The 23,831-nt window shown below is 49.8% G+C and overlaps 8 protein-coding genes across 8 annotated transcripts; 3 read left to right on the top strand and 5 right to left on the bottom strand.

The window, feature by feature from the left end:
• Positions 1-73: 73 nt before the first annotated feature.
• Positions 74-3,161, top strand: BJY04DRAFT_195384 (putative GTPase activating protein (Gyp3)). The gene has a single exon (XM_073712206.1). The coding sequence runs from the start codon at positions 386-388 to the stop codon at positions 2,963-2,965; it is 2,580 nt and encodes an 859-aa protein (XP_073568489.1). The 5' UTR covers positions 74-385; the 3' UTR covers positions 2,966-3,161.
• Positions 3,138-5,123, top strand: BJY04DRAFT_109428 (choline transporter-like family protein). The gene is made up of 2 exons (XM_073708105.1): positions 3,138-3,653; positions 3,701-5,123. Exons 1-2 carry the CDS (start codon positions 3,402-3,404, stop codon positions 5,045-5,047), a joined length of 1,599 nt encoding a protein of 532 aa, XP_073568490.1. The 5' UTR covers positions 3,138-3,401; the 3' UTR covers positions 5,048-5,123.
• A 75-nt stretch (positions 5,124-5,198) lies between these two features.
• Positions 5,199-6,460, bottom strand: BJY04DRAFT_220957 (extracellular serine rich protein; the record flags this gene model as incomplete). Its single annotated transcript, XM_073717007.1, has 3 exons — positions 5,199-5,983; positions 6,081-6,282; positions 6,356-6,460. The coding sequence occupies 3 exons, from the start codon at positions 6,458-6,460 to the stop codon at positions 5,199-5,201; spliced, it is 1,092 nt and encodes a 363-aa protein (XP_073568491.1).
• Positions 6,461-7,185: 725 nt separating this feature from the next.
• BJY04DRAFT_209159 (ubiquitin-conjugating enzyme/RWD-like protein) lies at positions 7,186-8,920 on the bottom strand (the record flags this gene model as incomplete). Its single annotated transcript, XM_073714085.1, has 5 exons — positions 7,186-7,509; positions 7,578-7,694; positions 8,291-8,441; positions 8,525-8,720; positions 8,776-8,920. 5 exons carry the CDS (start codon positions 8,918-8,920, stop codon positions 7,186-7,188), a joined length of 933 nt encoding a protein of 310 aa, XP_073568492.1.
• A 316-nt stretch (positions 8,921-9,236) lies between these two features.
• BJY04DRAFT_109449 (putative RTA1 domain protein) lies at positions 9,237-10,813 on the bottom strand. Its single transcript, XM_073708106.1, has 4 exons — positions 10,555-10,813; positions 10,404-10,503; positions 10,200-10,349; positions 9,237-10,149 (listed from the first exon to the last, which is right to left on the bottom strand). Exons 1-4 carry the CDS (start codon positions 10,577-10,579, stop codon positions 9,390-9,392), a joined length of 1,035 nt encoding a protein of 344 aa, XP_073568493.1. The 5' UTR covers positions 10,580-10,813; the 3' UTR covers positions 9,237-9,389.
• On the bottom strand, positions 10,720-11,486 carry BJY04DRAFT_109451 (uncharacterized protein). The gene has a single exon (XM_073708107.1). The coding sequence runs from the start codon at positions 11,436-11,438 to the stop codon at positions 10,860-10,862; it is 579 nt and encodes a 192-aa protein (XP_073568494.1). The 5' UTR covers positions 11,439-11,486; the 3' UTR covers positions 10,720-10,859.
• Positions 11,487-14,215: 2,729 nt separating this feature from the next.
• BJY04DRAFT_220960 (kinesin family protein) lies at positions 14,216-16,920 on the top strand (the record flags this gene model as incomplete). The annotated part of the gene is made up of 6 exons (XM_073717008.1): positions 14,216-14,575; positions 14,625-15,660; positions 15,708-15,835; positions 15,885-16,406; positions 16,458-16,518; positions 16,580-16,920. 6 exons carry the CDS (start codon positions 14,216-14,218, stop codon positions 16,918-16,920), a joined length of 2,448 nt encoding a protein of 815 aa, XP_073568495.1.
• A 124-nt stretch (positions 16,921-17,044) lies between these two features.
• hir3 (putative transcriptional corepressor of histone genes (Hir3)) lies at positions 17,045-23,707 on the bottom strand. Its single transcript, XM_073719124.1, has 4 exons — positions 19,275-23,707; positions 18,995-19,220; positions 18,788-18,943; positions 17,045-18,727 (listed from the first exon to the last, which is right to left on the bottom strand). The coding sequence occupies exons 1-4, from the start codon at positions 23,555-23,557 to the stop codon at positions 17,282-17,284; spliced, it is 6,111 nt and encodes a 2,036-aa protein (XP_073568496.1). The 5' UTR covers positions 23,558-23,707; the 3' UTR covers positions 17,045-17,281.
• Between the last annotated feature and the right edge of the window lie 124 nt (positions 23,708-23,831).

Raw genomic sequence — 23,831 nt, forward strand, 5'->3', positions numbered from 1 at the left:
ATTTTCCCCTTTTTGCTGCTCCCACTTTAACTCTCTGGCTCTCCCACGCTCGTCTTCTCGCTCTTCCTCTTCTTTTTCTTTTACTCTTCGGACTGACGATGGAGTCTCATCTGCACCCTCTGGTAGGATTGTGATCTTATTGCTTGCTTGCTTGCTCGTTCATGGATTGAACCCAACTCTCGCGCCGGCCTCCCGACTCTCGTTCATCCCTGGCCCAGTTTTCCCGACGCTCGTTTACTCAACACCGCGACTAGAGCGCACTCCACCAGACAGCCAGTCTCGTCTCATCTTCTTCACATTTTCTTTCTCCAGTCCTTCTACAATCATAAGAGACCCCCTCGCCAACAAATGTCCAGCGCGAATTGCGTCTTATCCGGTCGTGGCAATGGTCACGGAAAATGGAGCCCTTCGATACCCGCCTCAGGGTCCGATGGGCGACCATGATCTCCCCAGTCGTCGCAGAATCCCTAACCCTCCACGTCTCGACCCCCTAAGAATCAATCCTGTTTACCCTCGACCTTCCACTGCCGATGGCCTTCGCCCCCCACACTCCCACTACCGCGCAGCTCCTTCTCCGCATCCCCAATCTCCGAGGAAACCCCATGCATATCCCCATCCCCCTCGGCACGATTCCGCCTCACGCTCCGCTTCACCTCTTTCACCTCGATTATACCCTGACGATGGCTCCTTCATGCCCCGCCCAACCTACTACAAGCCATCGGTCACATCCGCACCCGGACCTCCGCACGACCGCACGCGACGACCCTCAGAACGAGACTACGAACGGGTACCCCGTCATGCACCACCAACAAATCAGACAGACCTACCACTTTCTATAACCACGACGAAACTCAAGCCAAAACGCTCTAAACCATATCTCGCACAAAACTCCAACCCTCATGGCCTTGCATTGCCTCGCGGTCCCTTCAACAATTACCCGGCCGACCCATACGGCGAGGATGCACTCCGCTCTAGTGTGAACTCTACTATGACTTCGCGCTCAAGCATCGAGCAGGCTAGTGGTACTGAGCGAAGTAGCGTCTTGACGAAAAGTAGCTCCATCACCGACTTGTCTCCTGATACTCCCGACGGGTATGACAAAGACGAAGGCATGAGCGTGGAGGACGCTATTTCCATGTATTTGGATGGGTTTAGCGATGTGACGGAAGAGCCAGCATCGCCGGATATCCTCGACGACGGCAAGCTGAAGACATTTGACCCACAGCCGCCAGCGGAACTCGTCCTAGACGGCCACAATTCGCCTGATTCCTCACCAGACTTGGGTCCTATACGCGATGTCCCAACCGCACCAGCACTATCATGGTTGAACACTTCAGAGCATGACCTGCCATATCAGCATGATCATCGAGACGGGCTCTCGGACAGAACTTCGTATGACGGACAGCACGCTCCTTCAGACACACCTGCGGGGCAGGGATCAGCCACAAGTTCGTTACAGCTCGTCCCACAAGACCAGAACCTGCTCGACAAGCAATTTCTGGGAGATGTGCCCTCCGACCACAATTCTTTAGACGAGCCTATAGACGGCCCTCTAGACGCTCCGATAGATGTTCCACTAGGTCATTCAATTGGAGAGCCTCTCGATAAGCGACTTGAGCCACCTTCGCCGGCCCAGCCCCCTCCGACGCCTCGGGTCACCGAAACAAAAGTCATGCTCGGCGGTGTTGTACCGCCACCCTTATCCATTGCTACCGAGACTCGAGACTGCTATGGTTTTAGGAAAGCAACTTCGTATATCACGATACAGCAGTACGAGGGCTGGAGCACTTCATACGCCGACTTTGCCGCAAATCGGAGAGTGAAATGGGCCGAACTTCTTCACGAACATGGGCTACCATCTACCAACCCAACTACTTTCCCTCCTAGGACTTCGAAAGTTAAGCGATTCATACGGAAAGGTATTCCCCCCGAGCTCCGAGGTGCCGCGTGGTTTTGGTATGCTGGAGGTTATGAACATCTCAATCGCAAACCTGGATTGTACGATCAGCTTGTTCAACAAGCCATGGAATCACCTAGTAATGACGACAAGGAGCATATCGAGCGTGATTTGCACCGGACCTTTCCTGATAACGTGCACTTCAAGCCTGAAACAGCCGATCAGATTGCCTCTGAAGCCAGCAGTCAAGGCCAGTCGTCTGTGATCGTGGAGACCGAAATGATTCGGTCGCTGCGGAGAGTCCTTTACGCATTTTCCTTGCATAGTCCTGAAATCGGCTACACCCAATCATTAAACTTCATCACTGGCTTATTTCTATTATTCCTCCCTGAAGAGAAGGCCTTTTGGATGCTGCACATTATCACTTCCGTCTATCTGCCAAGTACTCACGAGATCAGTCTCGAGGGTGCCAATATAGATCTTTGGATACTCATGGTTCTTTTGAAAGAGTCGCTGCCGAATGTTTACAACAAGATTGCAGGCTCTGGAGGCAAGTCCAGGGCTGCCCCACTGTCTGTACATTCGCGATTGCCCGACATTACACTTGGCTTGACAAATTGGCTCATGTCGGTATTTATTGGAACTTTACCCCTCGAAACGACGTTGCGTGTTTGGGATGTCTTCTTTTACGAAGGCTCAAAAACCTTCTTTCGTGTTTCCATGGCGATCTTTAAAGCCTGCGAAAAGGAAATCATGGCCGTTTCTGATCCGATGGAAGTCTTTCAGGTGGTACAAACCGTGCCAAAACGATTGATGGACGCCAACACCCTTCTCGACGGAAGTTTCATACGACGTAATCGTGTCGGACAGACTCGTATTGAAGAATTGAGGGCAGCTCGACGGCAAGCGGTGCGACAGGACAAACTGCGGCGATCGCTCGCGATGAGCAAAGGCCAGCTCCATGCTGCCACCGACGAATGGCCGACGAGATCTCGGACGCCGATTCCCGGGCTGGAACGCACATTTGCAGATTCCTGGCGTCAGATGAGGAACCATGCGTTCCGGTGACGCAGTTTCCCCTCACGCCTGTCTACGACTTAATTTCTAATTTACGCTGGCGACAGCGACTTTGGAGAACATGTGGGGCCAGACGAGTCCCGATGATTTTCATGTAGATATATTCGACATTGATTCCCCTTTAGCGGACCAAAAGCGTTAGACTATGGTAGCATTTACTTTGGCGCTATGTACATAGATCCTGATTCACACCCAATGAAACCGAAGGTTGTCGATCTTTGATAGGGCTGAGTGGAGCTTTCTTCCTAGGATTGTTCATGAGATCGAATCGTCGCATCACCATGACGCTTGCTGCCTAATTCTGTACCAAACTTTTCCTTCAAAGTTAGTGCTCTGGCTGTGAACTTATGTTCGACCCCTGTTGTCTTCTCCCCCTGCCCCTGCCTTCCCTTTCTCCCTTCTGCACACCACCACCACCACCACCACCATGAGCGGACAGGCTGCGAGCTACTACAACACTGACCAGAGCTTTCAGCAGCTTGGCTACAACAATGGGAATGGCTATAATCCTGCCCAGACCGACGGCTACCATGGATACCAGAACAATGGAGACAGCAGAGGTCCCGAACCGAAGCCTCCCCAGGGACCGCCCCCTACCTACAACCAGGCGGTTTACGGCTTCGACGATGCCTTCAAGGTTGAAAGACCTAAATACAACGATATCTGGGCTGGTCTTTTGGTATTTATCTCTTCTTTTACCCGAGAACTCCGCACTAACCATGGCAGCTGATCGCTGTGTTCCTCGGTTACGTTGCGGTCTCTGGATTGTCGATCTATCGGTACTCGAAGTACAAAGGATTCAATGGCGATGGGATTTACGACTCTGCGAACAGCGTTTCTCTTGATACCAACACTCTCGTCCTGTTTATATTCGTACTCTGCGTGGCTCTCGCGTTCTCCTGGGGATATTTTCTGGCAGCGCGTCATTTTCCGAAGTTCTTTATCTGGGCAACAGGCATCCTGAACATCGTGTTTGCTCTCGCGACAGGAATCTACTACATTGCCAGGAAGCAGTATGGTGGTGGAATTGTTTTTCTCCTCTTTGGGGTCTTCGCCATTATTTGCTTCATCAGCTGGATTCCTCGCATTCCGTTCACAGCTTTTATGCTGCAGACCGCAATGGATGTTTCACGCCGGAACGGACACATGTTCATCGTCAGTGCAATTGGAGGACTTGTTTCAGTTGCATTTGCAGCCTGGTTCTCGGTCACTTTGGTCGCAATCTACGTAGCCTTCGAACCGGGAAGCGGGACCACCAATCCCTCATGCGCTGATGGCGGCTGCAGCAGAGCCCGAGTGATCGGTCTGGTCGTCTACGTTACATTCGCCATGTACTGGTTTAGCGAGTGGATCAAGAACACCGTTCACACCACCATTGCCGGCGTCTACGGGTCTTGGTACTTTTTCAGCAACTCTCCTCAGGGCATGCCAGCACACGCAACTCGTGGTGCTTTCAAACGTGCAACGACCTACTCCTTCGGCAGCATCAGTTTTGGCAGTCTCATCATCGCTATCATAAATTTCCTCCGACAACTCTGCTCGGCCGCTCAACGCAATGAAGCGGCCGAAGGCAACCTTCTTGGCAGTATAATGTTCTGGGTGCTAGGATGCTTCATTTCCCTCCTTGACTGGTTGGTGACTTTCTTCAACCGTTACGCCTTCTGTCACATTGCTCTATACGGAAAAGCCTACATTCCCGCAGCGAAGGATACTTGGACAATGATGAAAGACCGCGGCATCGACGCGCTTGTCACAGATTGTCTTATCGGACCTGTCATCAGTATGGGCTCGGTGTTTGTCTCGTATGTCTGCGCGTTGCTGGCCTACTTGTACCTTCAGTTCACGCATCCGAGCTACAACTCGGACGGCGACTACACGGCTGTCATTATGGCATTTTCGTTTGTTATTGGGCTGCAGATCTGCCAGATTTTGATGACTCCGGTGAGCAGTGGCATCGAAACTATCTTCGCAGCCATGGCGTGGGATCCGCAGGTTCTTATGAGCCAGCATCCGGATCTGTATCAGCGGATGGTTCACCTGTATCCTCGAGTGCAGCAGGCTATCCATGCCTAGAGGCTTTTGGTTTCAGGCCCAGGCATTGGGCTATAACTCTCCGTTTCTGGACTGTTGACTTCTAGTAATACATATTTAATCAAGCTAATCAGTTAATGAACAAGATCAGATCAAATGTCTGGCCTCGTTACCAGATACTATAGTATCTTCATCACAGCATAGCAACACCAGCAACAACTCCCAGAACACCTACAATCACACCTCGGGAAACCATATGGCTTATAGCGCAGCCTTCAAACAGGATCGGGTCATCAACCTCTTCCTCATCCTTCACATCCGCCTCATGGTTATCATCGTTGAAAGCATGCTCCGCATCGACTGCCGTAGGTACAACCCCAGCCGTAACAACAGACGATGATGCAACGCGTACAGAAGCTGACGCCGAAGTCTCAATATCGGTCTCTGTTTCGGTAGCAGTAGCCACAGTTTCGGGCGCCGAGACAGCCGTCCCAGGTAAAAGATCTTTATCGGACTCATTAGACTCAACCTTAGCAGACGGAGCGGGTGTTGCGCAAGAGCATTCCGTCTTTGTCTCCGTGACTGTAACGACCTGGTAGACTGCGTTTGCGGTCGCGATGCGCTCACCCCTGTCATCTTTGTCGTTGTCCTCGTTTGTTTCTTGAATCTCGGGGTTTGGATGTGTCTCTACCTCTGTCTTTGTATCTCGATCTGAAGTTGCGGTCTCTTCATTTTCCGGAATTAGAAGACGAGTGTTCTCAGGTAGAACCGCGCGTTTGGAGGTAGCTGTCCCGCTTTCATCGTCATCACAACCCTCTTCCTCCTTCTCATCTTCCCTAGGGCCCTCCTCGTAGGTCTCAGTATAACTTTGACGGTAAGCAGCTGTCCCTCCGAATTTCACCATAGGCGTACTCCCCCGTCGAGGCGAGACAGGGACTGCATCATCGTCACAGAGGTACCGAGCTATTTCATCTTTTGCTATTAGTGAGACATCTGTCAGCTTACAGTGTCTCTCACTCGTCTCCAGCTCCTAAGGGCAAGCTAAGTAAGCCAGGCATGAGAAGGATAAACATACGAACACCATTCTCAACACAGAACGCCTCAACTTCAGGGGAGAGCTGGACTCTTGCTGTTCCGATGTTCTCGAGATTCAAGTTCGTGTTTCCGTTCTCGTCGATATGCGCTTGTTTCTGGATTTGCGCTTGTGCTTCGCAGTAGCAATCGAGTTTGTAAGTGGATGTGCAGGCGGGGAAGGAGGTTGTTTGGACGACCGCGGACTGTAAATCAGGGTCAGCCACAGGGATACTGAACTAGTGGCAGATCGAAAAGGAGGGTTGGATTTGGACGTACAGCGCATTTCATATACCCAAGGTCGGCCTCTTTATCTGCGAAGGTTGGTGTGAGTGTGAGTGCCAAGGTTCCCAAGAGGGATAGGGTCAGTGGTGTGTAGTGCATATTGAATGTTGACTGCTTCTTGAGAGACTGTGTAAGGCGAATCGGCCGTTTGGTGTAGTTTGTCTGTTGAGAAGGTACATAGACGGAGTGGATGGAGATAAAATATGGTCTATTCTGCTACATCATCCCTACATACCCATGATATCGAGGATAGGGTGTCTATGAATAGTAAATACTACCGTAGTATGGCCTTTGTCGATGCTAATTAGAGGGTACTTTTGTTATGATAATTGTGGAATGGGGGTGGAATGTGGCGATTCTCAAGGACCGAAATGGAGTACGTCTTTTGCAAGAGTATGGAATGTTCATCTACTCCGTGCCTAGCCAAGCGTGTTAGTCGGATTGGAAGACGAAGGACTAGAGTGTCAGAGATGAGCGTCATCTGAGGTAATGCAGAGCATGAATGCCAACGATATCGCCATTGCCACGTCCCGAGTATGCAAGAGGGTAGACAACACGATAGGGAGGTAGCAGGAGCATGGAGTAGCAGTAAAGAATATGTAGGCAAGCAAGCCATGATAGCCGAAAACTCCCTAAATCCTTATGTATGCAAGAATGACCAGTCCAGTCCTATTTCTAATCTCCCATTCTTGTCACTTTTGCCTATATTGTCTTCCCACCTCTCTCCTTCCCAAGCTCAACGCAGCGTCCAGCGTCCGCATCAAGCATCCTTCGCTTCCCCCGTACCTATCTCTCTCCCGCTGCGATTCCCCTCTTGAGCCCTCTCATGAGCTCTCCCCAGCATACTTCCTCGTCCACTCCCTCGCGACCTCCTCATACCTCTTCCGATCATCACGATACTGCTCCGCAATCCTCCCCTCAACCGCATCATCCGGCATCGGCTCCTCCAACAGCGACCTCGCAAACTGCAACACCGCCACAAGTTTCGAGCTCGGCTTCCATTCGTCCGCCTTCAGCATACCCAAGCACATAGAGCCCTTGTCGTCATTCGTGACGTTCGGGTGGTAGATTTTCGTGACGAACGAGACGGTCGGCGGCTTGAAGGGGTATTCGGTGGGGAGAGTGAGTTTTAGGGTGAATTTTCCTTTCTAGTTTATAGGAGAGGGCGTTAGTTGGAGGGCCTTGATGGGGGAGAGGGATATAGGGGCAAGCGTACGTGGTAAGGTGACCCCTCAGGGCCGTCCATGAGGATCCTCCATTCATAGAGGTTGGACTCGTCGGCGAGGGAAACGGAGATTCCCTCGGGAGGCGACTCTGTGAGCTCGGCGAGTTCCTGGTGGTGTTTGTTAGTTATCGCGTGTCTTGGGGGGCTGGAGGGGTAGCTGTAGCTGTAGCTGTAGCTGCATGGAAAGGTATGTACCTTTGCTATGCGTTTTTGGCTGCCCATTCTTGCGATTTAGAGATGATCTCCAGGAATAGAGGCCCTTGAGGTAAGATCACACAATTTAGGGTGCGAAATATGTAGGCAAATAGGCTGTAGCTTAGATTCGCGCAGTTGGCGGGGTGGGTTAGGCGGGGCGAAGAAAGGGGCTCGACGTCAGCCTTTGGGTTCCAGACCAGTTTGTTTCTGGAGTACGGGAGGTTGCCTTTCTTAATGCTCAGTCAATTGAGACCCCATCTACAATATTTATAATGTTCTTTCTGAAAGCAGTGTTCTCTAGAAGTTTGCCACAAACTCAAACCCAAGCATGAGTCATCATAGTCACATACTTATGTAGGATCGGAGTACGCCGTATTTTGGTATTCATGTAGCCTCCTGCTGTCTCTGCGTAAGATATGCTACTGCTCCCTCTGCATAATAACCATCAACCCCATTATACCCAGTAGCACGTTCTTCAGCCACGGGTACTCACTCAGCATGATTGTTACATATCCAACCATGGGCATGTATCCTCTCACACTCCCCACGATATCCTCTTCGCGATGCAAGAAATCTTGCCCGCGTGCGTAGAGCTCCGTATCGTCTGCAATGTTGTTGTCGCCCTTTGTTAGGAGCATGTTCGGAGGAATCGGTGAGGACCTATACGTCGCCGATTAGCTAGAGCACACAGGCAAGCAACCTATCTTGTCGAAAGAAGTTGGAGTCAATGCAAGGGTACATACTCCGGAACTTCCTTAACAGTCTTCTCTCTCTTGCCCTGGACCTCAGGGAACGTCCGCACAACACGATGCACAATGGGGATATCCTTGCCCTTTACGTTGTAGACCACGATCTCGCCGATTTCAGCGCGGGGGCTGCGGTTCCATAGGAAGAGAAGGTCGCCTCGTTGGAACGCCGGTTCCATAGATCCTGAGAGGACTATAATTTCGTTAGCTTTCTAGCTTCGTGAATTAGAGGCCAGCTTGTCACGTACCGACGACGATTGGGGATGACGACGCTGTGACAACAGACAGACCCTTCCACAGCATGAATGCTGAGGAGAGAACAAGCGCAAAGTTCAGCACTTGCGCTATTGTCTGTCGGGTATTCGACAAGCTCGATCCGAGGAAGGACAACATGATAGTGCTGTAGGAGTTGGGGATGGGATCAAGGGAGGAGTCGCGGAAGTAATTTGGAAATACTTTAGAAGATTTAGATTAACCAGAGATATTGATTATGTTAGATCAAAAGACAATTAAGATGGTAAAAGCCCCTGAAGGGTTGTGGTTGAACGCGCGACGGCGAAAGGGAGTTGTTGACTTGTCGAGAGGAAAAGTGTCCTGTCCTCCGCAGCCCGCAGCCCGCAGCTCTCGGTCTCCGCCTCGCCAATGTATACTCCGCAGTAGGTCCCCGAACTACAACCGATGTAGACTATTTCTGGATTGAACGCTTTGCGCGTGATTCAAACTGTATTATTCGCTGAGGAAGGTAAGGAGTATATGCCTAGTCGAGTAAACTGATAGCTAAAGAAGTGGCAGGATGAAAACGGGGTCAAAACAGGCAAGAATATGCAACGCTATCTATAGACAAAGGAAAGCATTCCAATAACTAGACGTTGGAGCTGGATGAAAGAACTCCGCCTTCGTTCTTCAGCTCACTGCCGCCCTCCGTCTCATCGACCTCCCAGTATTTGCGTTGCTTGCCCTTGTTGAAGAGCAAATTGCCAAGGTCAAAGGGATCAATAAAGGTAATGTACCAAGGACGAGGGTCTTGAAAGCCAGGGCCCTCAATCTCGGTCTTGCCATCCCTCGAGAGATAGATCTTGTTTGAGCGAGGCAGGCATCGCATCGGGTGATTAATGTTGAGCATCGTGGTGTTGGCGTACATGATGGCGACCTCGAATAGATAGAAAACCCACTCTTCCCTGAGGATGTAGTGGACATCATCGGGATTGTTCCAGGTATGCTCTGCAGCCGCACTAAAGTATTCAACGGTGCGGAAAATTGTGCGAATAGTAATGAACGCACAACTGCAGTACAGGACGGTGAGGACATGGCAGAGCTTCTTGTTGAGAACCCCAGCCCGAGCGCATCTTCTGTGAAATGTGGCGGTCAGAGATACGAATCCGACCATCAGCGCCAGTTGCAAGATCAAAGCAGACTTGAGTAAGGCGTCTCCAATATCCCGACGGCTCTGTGTTGCCTCTGTGTTCGCAAGTAAAGCCGCCCCGTTCGCCGTCAACACCTCGACGAAGAAAAGACTTCCAATAAAGGTCGAGAAAACACGACCAGGGTGTATAGGCGAGAGGTAAGGAATGTAGTAGAGGATACGACCGAGGATCAGAAAGTTGGCACCCTCATAGACCGGACTGGGTGGAATTAGTATGCTCTTAGTCCCATTATAAGGGAACAAACTTACGGTCCAGCCAGAAGAAAAACGGTGCTCGCGATGTAGAGGGGAACGTTATCCCACTCGCCAAAAGCGGCGACAATCCGAAGGATAAAGCCGATCGTAAAAAGCAGGGCAGACCACGGGAGTAATCCTGTTACCGTCCAAGATTTATATTTGCTAAAAGACTATTAGTCGCGGTCGCTCCATACGTGACAGTTTGAATTGGCTCACTGGGTTTGGTAGCCGTGCCAGAGTCCGGACGCCGCAAAGAGTATGGCAAAGAGGATGGCAACTGGTTTGTTAGGGGCATAGTACCAGATGCTCCCTTCCTCTGGTAGATATTAGCAATCAATATAAGATCAGAAGGTAGTAAAGGCCATACGGTACGGGTCTCTCTTGTCAAGCATCGTAGTGGTGGTTGTATTCTGTTTCAAGTGATGGTCGAAAGGGTAATGAGTATAGGCACCGTAGAAGATAGATTTGCTGATAGCGTAGCTTGCTGCAGAGTGATTTCTTGAAGGTTATCCCGAGGAAAGCTCCAGTGCTATTTATCTTGCGTCTTTCTCTTGAAGCCATGACTGCGTGACAGTTGTAGAGAGGATGTCACCTGGTAGCGAACACGAGATTCCCGATTCGGCAACTCGTATTTAGGGACTGAAGAACAGCGGAGGCTTGGCGCCATGGGGCTCAGTCACGAATGAGACGCTTTTCCACATCTGATACCTCGTATTCGAGCTTCTGCTCCACTCTCAAGGCTGTGATCGTGGTGAGTTCCCAGATCTGGTTGATACGAGGGAGGCGCGGGCTTGCCAAGGGTCGTATTCCATCATATTCTGCCTTCGTCGTTCCACTGGTTTTCTCGATGGAGTGATTCTTCACCAAGGCTGGAGAAGCTTGATCGTTGAAGCTTGCGGTGATATCACAAGGCTGAAAATCGTGGCAGTGAGACTTTGGTCTTTTGTGAGCCAAAGTACTTCGTCGCGAACGCCTCTCATACCTCTGGCACTGCTCGAGCCTTGGAGGGCCCACGGGCCAGCCAGGGATCGAATGACGAGGCTGCCCACTATGAGTTAACGTCAGCCTTGTAGTGATCTGGCCCTCATTCTTCAGCATAGGGCACTGGCAGATTCGCAAAGAGGCTGTACAGCGAGTAGCCACACACTTGTGTTTGTGCAGCGGCTGAGATTGAGGAGTGGTCGTCCATAATGCCGGAAGAGAGTCCTGGATGAAATCGCAGGAAGGGGCTAAGTTCCGCTGGATTTCCATTATTATTATTATTACAAGCTGATGTGCCTCGCTCCGCTCGGCTGGAGAAGTACAACCGCCTACCACAATAGGAAGGAGTAGCTATTTAATTTTAAAGAGTAGTTTTGGAAGGTTCCTGGTTTAAATACACTGTATCTATCTATACTATATTGCCTTTTGTACTATATCACCTTTTTATGTCGCCTTTTATGTTACCCTTTATACTATATTACCTTTCATACTATATTGCTCTTTATATCGCCCTTCGTATTATGTCACCCTTCGTACTATGTCGCCCTTCGTACTATGTCGCCCTTCGTACTATGTCGCCCTTCGTACTATGTCGCCCTTCGTACTATGTCGCCCTTCGTACTACGCTTCGCTCGCGCTCCGCTAATATGCGTGGGTTTAAGTAAGCCAAAGTCGAATTATACATAATCATATATGATTATGCATGATTTTATGGCGATATAGGGGTCAGAATAAGTATAGCCCGAGGCCTGGGATCAGAACTACCATGATTTTACGACCTACGGCCGTAAAATGCATACTGTCCGTGTTTGCCCCACAGGGGAAAAAACCTCTATTATCTTACAATATAACCGACCCCTACGGAATCCTACGGAGTCGCACCTTAGTGCGACCCCACCAGCCAGCCGGCCAGAGCGGCCACCCGGCCAACTTGTTTAGATGAAGCTATTCAAATGACAATATCTCAACAAATTTTGAAGATATCAAGCTATAAATATATGGAATCAAGAGCTCTGATTCGTCGCTTTCTTACGACTTAATCGTTGTTTCTTTACGATAATTCCCCGTCGAATGCACTCATCCGCAAGTCCAGCGATCGAACGCTTGTACTTTGCCCTCATTCTCATTTCTTCCTTCTCCTCATCGATTTTTTTGTCGATTTTCTTTATTTTTTCGACATCCCGACTGGAGATGATGCCGCCCATCTGTACACGTCGTTTAGAAGCCGTCGCTCGCTCAGCGCGAGTTCTGTGGGCCTCAGTGTACTTAGCAACTTAATCCTCAAGCGCCTTAGCGTACGAAGCCAATTCCACGGCGCCCTTCGCCATCTGATCTAAATAATCCATAAAGTGGCCGTAGTCAAAGTCCTTTAGATGCACCATTTTATCCCTCATTAATTGGAATTTTTCTGCAGTTTTTGGTGTACTGCCTGCCGATTTAATATAGTAGCTTCGTACTGTAGAGGGCGTTGTCGGCGCCGGCGGAGCAGGTAGTGCATCTAGAACGACTGAAGGCTTGAATAGATATATCCCAGTTAGCTTGAAGCCATGCCTTATAGTTATTTTCTTAAGAGTTTTAGTACGAATTTCCCCTAGGGCATGGAGAAATTCAACTTTCGTAAACTTTGAGCAGCCGGAGTACGTTGCCGCCGCCACGGCGTTAGAATAATACTGCTTGTAGGCGTGAAAAACTCCAACATCGAGCGGCTATAGGAAATGGCTTGTATGCGGAGGCAAGAAGAATATAATAATGCCGTGTTGCTCACAGAACTGTACGAATTCAAACGTCATATAAGATCCGTAGCCGTCGCAGATGAGGAGACTTTTCGTGCCTCGCCGTCGCTTGTATGTATCACGCCAGAATTTCTATATCCACGTAAAAGCGAGTGTATCCGTCATGTAGCCACTATCGGAGTACCCTATATAGTACTCTCCGTCCACCGTGCCGACGTCAAACCATCCCAATAAGATACATTAGGATCCTATTAAAATAGTTGGCGGAGCACACCAGCCAGCTGCATTCACGGCCTTAATAACGCTAATATATTCACAATTAGTGGAGAGGCCGACGTGAGGCTTATTAGGATCCATATCGCGAGTCACTATCTATTAATCCCTGGCAACGCCAATTTGGAAGCCAGTTTCATCGAAATTCCATATATCCTCGGGGGGGAAGCTGGCGATAGTATCATTCAACTTCTTAAACCATGCCTGTATGTCTTCACGATCCTCAGCCCGCTTGCGATCAAGTTCTATAGCTCTTCCGCGACGTTTATAGTACTGGGGGTACCTATCGAGCTACCGGTTAAACCACTGAGGGCCGACTTTTGGGGCATCACCGGTACCTGTATAGGCCTCTTTAAGAATTGAATTGGCAGCGTCCTTAGCTATTTGGGGCGATGGCGTTATTAAATTAGCTTCTAGGAAGTCTAAATAGCGACAAAATGCCTTATCCTGACTTGGGGATAGCTTCAAGTTTGTAGGATTTCGATCTTTCAAAGAACCGCGCCCTTTCCATCGCGCATCAAGGGTCCGCCTTTTTACATCGAATTTGAGGGTAGTTTAGGAGATATTTGGATCTTTCTGGGTGTCTAACGCGCGGATCGCCTTCTGCATTCGATTCTCGTAATCCTCGTTAAATTTGGGCATGTTGTTGTTGAGATATCGCGTGTTGAAGTTGAGGTGTTGATTTTACGAAAATTTTTAATGAGTTGGCCGGGTGGCCGCTCTGGCCGGCTGGCTGGTGGGGTCGCACTAAGGTGCGACTCCGTAGGATTCCGTAGGGGTCGGTTAGTTAATTGAGTGGAGGAGAGCTGGCTGACTCTCTTCCCCGGAGTAGCCTTGGAGCCCGGTAGATCAGGCAGCAAAGCGTGTTGTCGGGACAACCTCAGACTATTCCCAAAGCAGCAAATCCATATCTCGTGATTCGGAAGGAGAGCAGCGATTATTGATTTAATTCAACGACATCACCTGGGTCCTTGCATTGGCAGATCATAAAGTACACCACCCTCGTGCATTTTGACAGCTAACAGTGAGGGTCTTGCAGCCATGGCTTTGACGAATTCCCCGTCGTCCCTATTCCAGGTCTATCTCCGCCTTCGACCCCCAATTTCCCAGCAGCAAGATGATCAATCAGAGCGCTGCCTGACCGTTGAGAAGCCTGAAGTACCATACCCCATTCATGATCAGTGCGATCCAGCGCCAGCCCCCACTCACATCACACTCCAACCCCCAAGCGATGCTCGAAAACGAGGAGTCGAGAAATTCGGCTTTACTCGGGTATTCGACGAGGCGGCTTCCCAGCTCAATGTCTTTGAAGAGACTGGCCTACAATCGCTAGTTAAAGGTGTTTTGATGGAACAGAGAGATGGCCTGGTTGCCACCTTAGGGGTGACGGGAAGTGGAAAGGTACGGAAGGGTGTCATGAATGATGGGTAGTGATGCTGATATTCCTCAGAGCCATACAATTCTCGGGTCGAGAACGCAAAGAGGAATCACCCAAATGAGTCTTGACCTGATTTTCAAGTCTCTAGCCTCTACAATCAAGCCTCCCGATCACTCCATCCCTCCTTTCCTCCTAGCGTCCGTTGCTGCATCCGATGCTTCTGAATCTCAGATGTTCTCAGCACAAACGTTTCTCGAAGCTGTCTATGGCGAACCCAGCGCCGACCGCGGGAGAAATTCGAGGGCCCAGACACCCATCAGTTCTTCCAGAGCTCACACCCCCATGGCGGTATGGAAATCACACCTCCCAAATCCACTTCAAGGAGCCCCCAAACTCTATCCTCTTGGTCCCTGGAGCCTGTCTCAGTACTTCTATAAGCCGTTATCGCTGGCTCTGGGAGCTACAAGCTCTCTAAGCACTGCTATGACTCTCCAAGAAAAGAGCACAAAGAACACAAAGTCTATCCCAGAGCCCAGGAATCACCCAATTAGCCCCGTTGATCCACAGAAAGCTAATCTGGACCCTCGAATTATAAAGGAACCTATGCCTGCGCTAATCTTCCCTCGTCGACACATGCCCATGAGAGCTGGTACTCTACCCCGATCACCGGACGTCAGCCATCTCACACTTGAGTTGAATCCACATTCCGAATACATCGTCCTGGTCTCAATGTACGAGGTGTATAATGATAGGATATTTGACCTCTTGTCACCTGCAATTGTACCGGGCCAAGGTAGCGCGGTTTCACGCCAGGGGACAGGCTCTCAGAAAGACCGACGAAAGGCCCTGTATTTCAAGTCAACAGAAGGTTCCCCAGACCGCAAGGTGGTAGCGGGCCTACGAAAGATTGCCTGTAGTACTTACGAAGAAGCATTGGCAGTTCTCGAAATAGGCCTCACGGAACGGAAGGTAACAGGAACCGGCGCCAATAGCGTAAGCTCACGAAGCCATGGTTTCTTCTGCCTCGAAGTCAAGCGCAGAATGAGGAACAAGCGGACTGGGGAAGAGACCTGGATAGGCAATACACTTACAGTTGCGGATCTTGCTGGTTTGTCTTGATACTTACATTGCTCTCATCGATGCTAATCAATACAGGATCTGAACGCGCAAGAACCGCCAAGACCGCTGGCTCTACTCTTGCAGAAGCGGGCAAGATAAACGAAAGCTTGATGTATCTGGGACAATGCTTGCAGATGCAGAGCGGGATACAGGATGGAAACAAGGTAATCCTAAAAGAAGTTCCTCCTTTCACAAGATACTGATTCGAAGTAGACAGCCATGGTGCCATACAGACAGTGCAAGCTCACTGAACTATTGTTTTCGAACTCCTTCCCGTCAAACCAAGCATCAAGCATTCACCGGAACCCACAGAAAGCTATTATGATCGTGACTGCCGACCCATTGGGCGACTATAATGCTACTTCTCAGATTCTACGTTACTCAGCACTGGCGCGTGAGGTCACGGTTCCTCGAGCTCCGTCAGCCGAGTCAATATTATCAAGTACTATCGGGTCTCGAAAGGGGTCTGGTGGTCGTCACTCACCACAGCCTGATCTGGCCGAGGAACTTGAAAAGGCGCTAGCCGAGATTCAGCGGCTCACGGAAGAGAACGAGAAGCTTAATCTACGCCTAGCGGAAGAGGAGCTATTGCGGGCAGAGATGGAAACAGCACTAATTGTTAGTGAAGATAGGTGTCTTCTGATTGAGCAAGAAGTGCGCGAAGAATGCTGGGTTGAGATGGACGAGCGAATGGAGCAGGAGAGGAAGAGATGGCAGAGCGCGTGGGACGAGCAGGTGGGGATTATTCTTTCATCTTATTGACGTGACATTAATTAACCCGTATAGACTGGACGGAATGACGACCACATCGACAAGAAGATTGAACTCCTATCGCGAGGATTTCAGAGTAAGCTCACACCTCCAACCCTCTTTCTACATCTTACATCCATGCTGACATGAACCACCAGTCCACGAAGACTCCCAACCATCCGATGAACGAGTCGAAGACCTCGAGTTTGAAAACGACCAACTCCGCAGCAAAGTCACCTCCCTGGAGCGTGAACTCACCTCCCGTTCACCAACAAAAAAATCCAAATCTAAAAATTCTCCCCTTACACCATCCAGAAACGCCAACATGCTCGGCCGCGAGAGCGATATCGACCTTGCGCTGCGCAAGATGGATCAGCTCAAACTGACTGATGGCATGTTCAAGGGTCCTCATACCTTTACGGTTGATTCTCCTGGGAAAAAGATGAGGAAGATGGCTACCAGAAAATGGGATCTTGCTCCGGAGGAGGATATCTATTGACACCTTTCTTAGGTCCCTCTTCTTTTTTTCTTGCAATTCGGGGTTTTGGTGTTTTGGTGTTTTACACGGTTTTATCTGGATCGGGCTTCAGCGGCAGGCTGTTTGAGTAGTCATTCTCGTTATTCCCTTCTAATATGTTAGACTTATACCCAATACTTTGTATGCATACAAATGTTTTTGAACCCCCATATCCTTGCTGCCATGACCTTTAGATTCCTCAGCGCCATGGTCCACTAATGATACCAGGGCCCAGCGAGATATAACAATACAATTAGCAGATCTGCTCAAAGACCATAGCAATAAGGCAACATTAAACAAACACCTAGATGCACAAACCATGCCATAGAAATACTCCACCTGTCTAAAGATCCATTGCCATTTCGGAATCATAAGCAGTCTCGTTCATCTGCTCCACACCAGGCCCACTCTCATGATCGGGCTCCGGGTCTTCATCAACATCGACGTCCGTGCCTTCTATAACGGTGTCGCCTTCTTCACCGTGGTATTCTCCTTCGTTTCCTTCAGCTTCCATATCGACGTCGTAACTGTGTCCTTCGCCATCAACCTCGCCATCACCGTCTTCATTTATTGTATCACCTTCGCCTTCTCCTTCACCATCTCCTTCTCCTTCTCCTTCCCCTTCACCAAATTCATCACCATCTTGTCCGGTTTCACCATCTCCTTCTCGTTCATCTTCTTCCATCATGCCGCCTTCTTCGTGGACAGCGTCTCCGGCAAGACTAGCATGAGCAGACATTTCAGACTCTGGATCCAAAGACCCTCTTTCTCGAAGATTAGGGAAGAGCATCTTAGGATCGGTTGCGAGTTTAGAAAGCTTCTCCTCATCCAGCTCGCTTAGTTCACTTTCGTCATCAGCGCTATCATGCAGACTGTTCGGGTTATCGCTCTGATGTGCTGAGCCGGCTTTCCCGATGGTCGGTTGACGAGTGATGATCTGTACGACTGGTCTGGGGCCTGTCTGGACGGTCGTGACAGCAGATGAGTCGGCTTCGGCTTGCGCAGTGACCTTGGCCGGCTGGCGTGGTGGCACCCTGCGACTTACAATTGTCTCTGCTCGCTTTTGGATGTCTCTTCGGGCTATGCCCTTTGTACGTCCGCGAGGCGCAGGGGCTTCAGAAGCAGGGGCTGAGTTTGGCGGGGTAGAAATATCGCCTGCTCCATCCGTGGTCATCAAAAGGTGGTCCACTTTCATCTTCTCCTTATTTTCTTCATTGAGTTGTTCCATGACACGGGGCATGTTGACCTCGTAAAGCCGGGAGTAGACATCGGCAATAAGGTCTTCAAGCAGAGCAACTTTCATGAGAGTGTTGTTGAGCTTCTTTAACTCGATGGCGTCTCGAAGTAGTTCAAGAAGAAACGGACTTTCAGGAGACAGCTGGGTAAGCTCCTCCAGTCGAGCAGTGTTTGCTACGAATTCTTCCCATCCGATGGGCTTGAAAATGCCTTCTTCGTGTCCTTCACTGATGTGACCCGCTCGGCGTATAACACGGGCGTAGGTGAGACACATATCTTCCCATAATTTGGTGTGGTTGATAAAATCACCTTGTCTTTTACGCACCTTGCGAAGCAGTTGCTCGAGGTTGGCCCGATCATCAAGCTGATCCAAAAGCGAAACAAAGAAGTATGCATATCGTGTCGTATAGACAAAATGCCTACCAGGGCGCTCATTTTCAGGCTTCCAGACCTGAATTGTCATGGTCTTGGTAAATATCTGCTGTGTGAGTTCGGCCTTGGCTTCAGAAGCAGCAACAGCATCTTTGTTGTCATCATATACGATGTGTGCGGCCTGTCAAGAGTAAGTCTCACATTCAGATGGCTTTTGAGAGGATGGGGATGTCTTGCATACCCTAACAGCCATGCGGTGGTGCCAATTCGCTTTGTCCGCGCTTTTGAGATTTTTGAGTACCTCGAGGATATACTTTTTCCATCCGGATATATCCTGGCAAGCTTCGACCTTTCGAGCCCAGGGCGTGGCGAGGAGGGTCTTACTCCCATCAATGGGCTGGGCAAGGTGAGTTAACGCAAGAGAAATAGGACAAGAGGCTTTCCTTACCGATAATTCTCCTCTCTTGACCAATTTGTTAATGATCGAGACAAGTTTGTAGTGAGGTTCGAAAATAGGCTCAGAGCGTGAGTCCTTTCGTTGGGTCGGCAGAGCGTCAATTGTATCTAACAGAGAATCCAGCACGAGGTCGAGACTAATACGCGCTGAGGAGCCTCTGACAGAATCATCACAGCTAAACATCTTCCAGAGACATTTGCTCAGCATGTAATGCGTCCTAAATAAGACGTTAGCAGATGTACACGTGAGAGGAGTCGACGGGGTTACATACATCCAGCTCTTCGGCTTGTCCACTAGCGCACGGCGCAATAGGTAGCTTGCAAGCTTCCAGACAGAGTAGACCTTCATCTCCTTGAAAGGTTTATCCTGGTACATAGTGTTGTCAAGACCTTCATCTTTATTATAGTGGCGCATAAAATCAGCAAGGCTGAAAACGCCCATGGATAGAGGCTCTCTAGAAGAAGAATAAAGACGGACTCCGAAATCGGTGTAAAGGTCCGCCAAGAGCGATCGACTTTCGGCGTCCGGCTCTGCAGTCCGAGCAGCCGTGGCAGCCGCCATTGCATAGCAGTGAAGAGCATTTCGCTGCCACGTAACCAACTCAGTGCGATTATTGTTGATTTTGTCCGCAGACCAGGTGATGTCTTCTTCAACCTTCGAGTCCCATGTCTGAGCCAGTCGATACCAGGTTTCCCATCTGGAGGTCCCATGTTCCAGGTCTTGTCGGAACCAAGTGACCGCTTCGTCAAGGTCGGTGGTTGGAACGGGGTTGAGACGTTTTTGCGAGCGGAATTTCGTGAGTGCAGCGTAGCCAAGAAGGAAATACCATCCATTCTGCGCAATCAGCGCGCTTTGATTTGGCACCGAGATTAGCGGGAGGTCCGTCACTCCTTGAACGGCGCGAATGAGCGCCGATGGATTGATTGGTGATTTGAGGTAAACGTTTATGATGCGGCGATTGTATGACACTGGCGGAGAGGCCTTCGTCGTGCCGATGGACTGCTGCATCTTCTCGATGGTGTTCTTCAGTTCTGACTTGGAGAGATCCTTGATGTTGAGCCTCTTCGCCTGCTTCATTACAAAATCTATCATGGTGATAGCCGTTGCGCGATCAAGCTTCTCTGAGGTACATCCATGATCAGCTAACAAACTATCGTTGAGAGTCAGCTTAACTCCATAGACGTCGTAGAGAATTTGGCAGATATCAGCTTCTGTATCTTGTTTGACATCCAATGCGAAGAGTTCAGACTTGATTAGCTTCAAGAAGTGCTTGTTAGCCCGCTTACACAGCTTGCGGATACCGAGACTGTTGTGTACTGTGCGTAAGTAGTATGCGCGATCCTCCAAGGGCTCGTCAAAGGCTTCTTGGTTTTGAGTAATAGCCTCTTTGAGAAGCGTGTATAGCAAGACCCAGCAGCGAACAAACATCTCGCGGAGTTTCTCTTTGAAGTTTTCCAGTGATTTACCCAGAGCCCCTCGAAGATCCGAACCGGAAACTTGCCCAACGCGGACCGCATCGTCATAGAGCACGAAGCTATAGAGCAGCCTGATAAGCGAAGCCAGCGCAGACATGGAAGACTTGACGTGTTCCATATCGAAGCATTCATAGGCCTTGTTGGACTCCTGCACAACTGCTGCTACCGTCTTGCTTAACATGCCATCAAGCGATTTGAGCCATCGGAGAAGAGTTGCTTGCCGATGTTCACTAGGCTCTTCGATGTATGCTGAGCTCTGCAACTCCTTGATGATTATTTCGATGCTCCTGAAGTAGCAGGATACCACCTTCGGAGCGTAATCGATCTTTTTGTAAGCGTCCTGGAGTCGACGCCAAAGAAATAGCCTGAGAGTAGCGTCGCCTCGATCCAGAAAAGAACCCATTTCACGATGCTGTAGGCTTTTCTGTGGATCTTCAGATTCTTCTTCAATGAATTGTACCGATGAGGGCTCAACGATGGGTTCGATTGTTTCAATCAACCCCACGGGGTCTTCCGAATCTGGATTGAATATTCTCATGAAGAAGTCCATAGAATTCAATTTTGATATCTCCTGATCAATTGCCTCAGTCGACAACTCGGACATCATGGCGTTATTAGCAAGCGATAGCACCGGGACGTCAAAAGAGCTAAAGAGCGTCTTGAGATCCTGAAGACACAGTAGAATGTGCTCGCGCTGCGCATCGGCCGCCATATTCGACTGAAACGTAGAGGCCCAGATATGACGAAGGCTGATCCTCTGTCGGTTAACTTCCAAGGGGCTGTGGTCGATGAAGTGAGTTAGTGCAGTACGTGCCAACATACACCACCTAATCAGACGTTCCTCCTGTAGAACCCTTGTCTCTTGATCTGCGTCATTGTCTGGGGCATTCATAGGAGTGTATAGATCGAGATGGATCTCAAAAATAGCTTGAATCATTTCTAAATCCGCGAAGTCATCCACGGAATATTGGAACGGGCTCTCGAGCCGAGATTGAAGGATGCGGGCTTCGAATGACTGGATCCGCTGCTCCAGTCGGTTGTGGATGTACTCGTCCTCGAGAAGTACAAGTTGCGACACGGAGTCTTTTAGTGCGCTTGGCCATTGATATGCAACATAGGGTGACTCGACCATTGACCAGTCTTTCATCATGTTATGTTGTAATAAGAACTTATCGTAGTTTGGTCGTAAAATGTATCCAAGCCAGTTAAAGGCAACGTCACGCAAATAGAAGCTGCCGCGGTTGACAGCTCGAATGAAGTCAATAAGCTCATCTTCACCTGTAAAGAGATCCTTTATCTTCAATTTGTGAGTTGATTTCTTCGAGTGTTCGAGGAAGACGGCTAGGCCAGATCTGCCCATACCCTGAAGGTCCTGAAGCCCAGTCAAGCTATCACTTTGTTGCATAGAGTTGGACTTCCTCTCATCCCAATGCATTAGAATGTCCCTGAGGTCTTGGAGAAGCAAATGGTCAGGGTTATCGGCCGTACTGGTGGGGGTAACTGGGTAATCTTTTCGTTCATTCGCAGTAGCAACTTGTCTTCTCAGTTCGTCTAACCCCCCTAGGCAATCAACTCCTATCTTTGACAGTAGTGGGCAAATTGTGTTGAAAACGCCTTCGTCGGCTTGAATATAGGGATCCAAGAGGTCTTCGTAATACTTGGTCTGGTCAAAGGCAACCTCGTCCGTTTGCATTGAAGCCTCGGCGAGCGAATCTCGCAACCGAGTTCTCCTACTCTTCGCTCTTAAACGTTCCGCCTGGTCCTCAGTAATGGCAGAAGCAGATGACCTTTTGCGCCCATGGGGCTCCTCGGGGGATTTCGGATCAGCCTCCTCAGTTTTTATCTCTTCTTGTTTTTCTGTACCTTGATGCTGCTGCGATGATTGAACCTCCAAAGTCTCCATCAATTGTTTTTCCGCGCGTTGATCAACAGAAGATTGATCGTCATTTTGATCAGCCACCAGCTCTAGGCTGTAAGGTCCTGTGATTGACCGCACGCCAGTACTTTGCACATCATCGGCCATCTGTACATCCTGTTGTTGATCATCCTCATAGTACGCCTTAGATAGTCTCCTTTGAGTTTTGAGCTCGGGACTATTCGCTGGTAGGGCAACGGTGACTGTGGCCCCAGGACCAAGAACAGGGTCTTCCTTTTCCGCAACAAGTAATCGTAAGATGGATTCACCAGCAGCGGCCCAGCTCAGTGCATCTAGCCTGATTTCGTGGTGAGGCCCTTCAAATGCGAGCGGATTCCTTGAGGCAGGCACGTCTTGTAGATTCTCTGGCAGTGAAGGCAAATACGGATATGGGTCCTGCTGTTTCTCGAAAATCGTGAGAAGAGCTTTCTTTGGCTTTTTTAGAGGGACAAGTGACACGGACAGGCGATCCTGAACGGATTGCAGCGTTTTCCTGAGGCATTCCTCGGCAAAAGTCTCTTCCAGTCCCAGCTGCTCCGTCCGAACCTCTAAACGATTGTCATCATCGGCTAGAACACTCTCGAGGCAGAAGCGAGCAAGTCGGTAGCTCTGTAAAGCACTAGATAGCCTTGCGCTCTGTCTCCAGAGGTTCAGATCCGTATCATCCCTTTCCAACGCTTCTGCAAAGGATGTTAGTGCGGCGCTGGTCCGTTTAACAACTTGAGCCGATAGCTCCGACGACTGGGTGGAGTCTTGCAGAAGTGCACGCAGGGAATCGAGGGCATATTGTCCATAATTCTTGTATGAAAGGTATATAGTCTGTTGCAGGGTGCTCGAGGTAGAGTCATTTATCGTGAATTCGGGCAGCGGTACAGTGGTATCTTCGTTCGTAACATCTAGCGACGGCTCGCCAGACTGATCTGAGGGCTGAAGCGCAGTTCTCTTGTAATCGGATATCGACTCGGGGTATTTGAAGATTTCGGAGTTCAATAGCGCTTCATATGCCTCCTCGGCCTGGTCGTAGAATGGGGGACCTTGCGAATGTAGTTTCAGGGCATTTTGGTATAGCTTGAGGGCCTCCTCGATTTGAATTTCCTTGGTATCATCGATCTCCTCCTCAATCGCCTCGGTGGGCTCGATATTCAAAGCCGTCCATGTCGACATGGTGCGGAACTATTCAGGGCGCAATAGCGTTTGCCGACCGTCGCAGTAGCGTCGTGGTCGTCGACGACATTTCCCAGATGCGGAAGCCAGTTCCTATAATGATAAGCAAGAAATGGCCCGAAGTCGACTCAAACATAAAGTAGGAAGCTGATGTGAAGCTTGGGTGAATGGTCTCGACCTCCGACACGCCTGTCACGAAGTCACGCGTCTGGGTTCCCCGGCCGCGGGATGGATGTTCCCAAAAAGGAAAGGGCTAGTTAGTGCGAATGGCCGG

Source organism: Aspergillus karnatakaensis (genome assembly GCF_047715665.1).
Source record: "Aspergillus karnatakaensis strain CBS 102800 unplaced genomic scaffold BJY04scaffold_44, whole genome shotgun sequence".
NCBI lineage: Eukaryota > Fungi > Ascomycota > Eurotiomycetes > Eurotiales > Aspergillaceae > Aspergillus > Aspergillus karnatakaensis.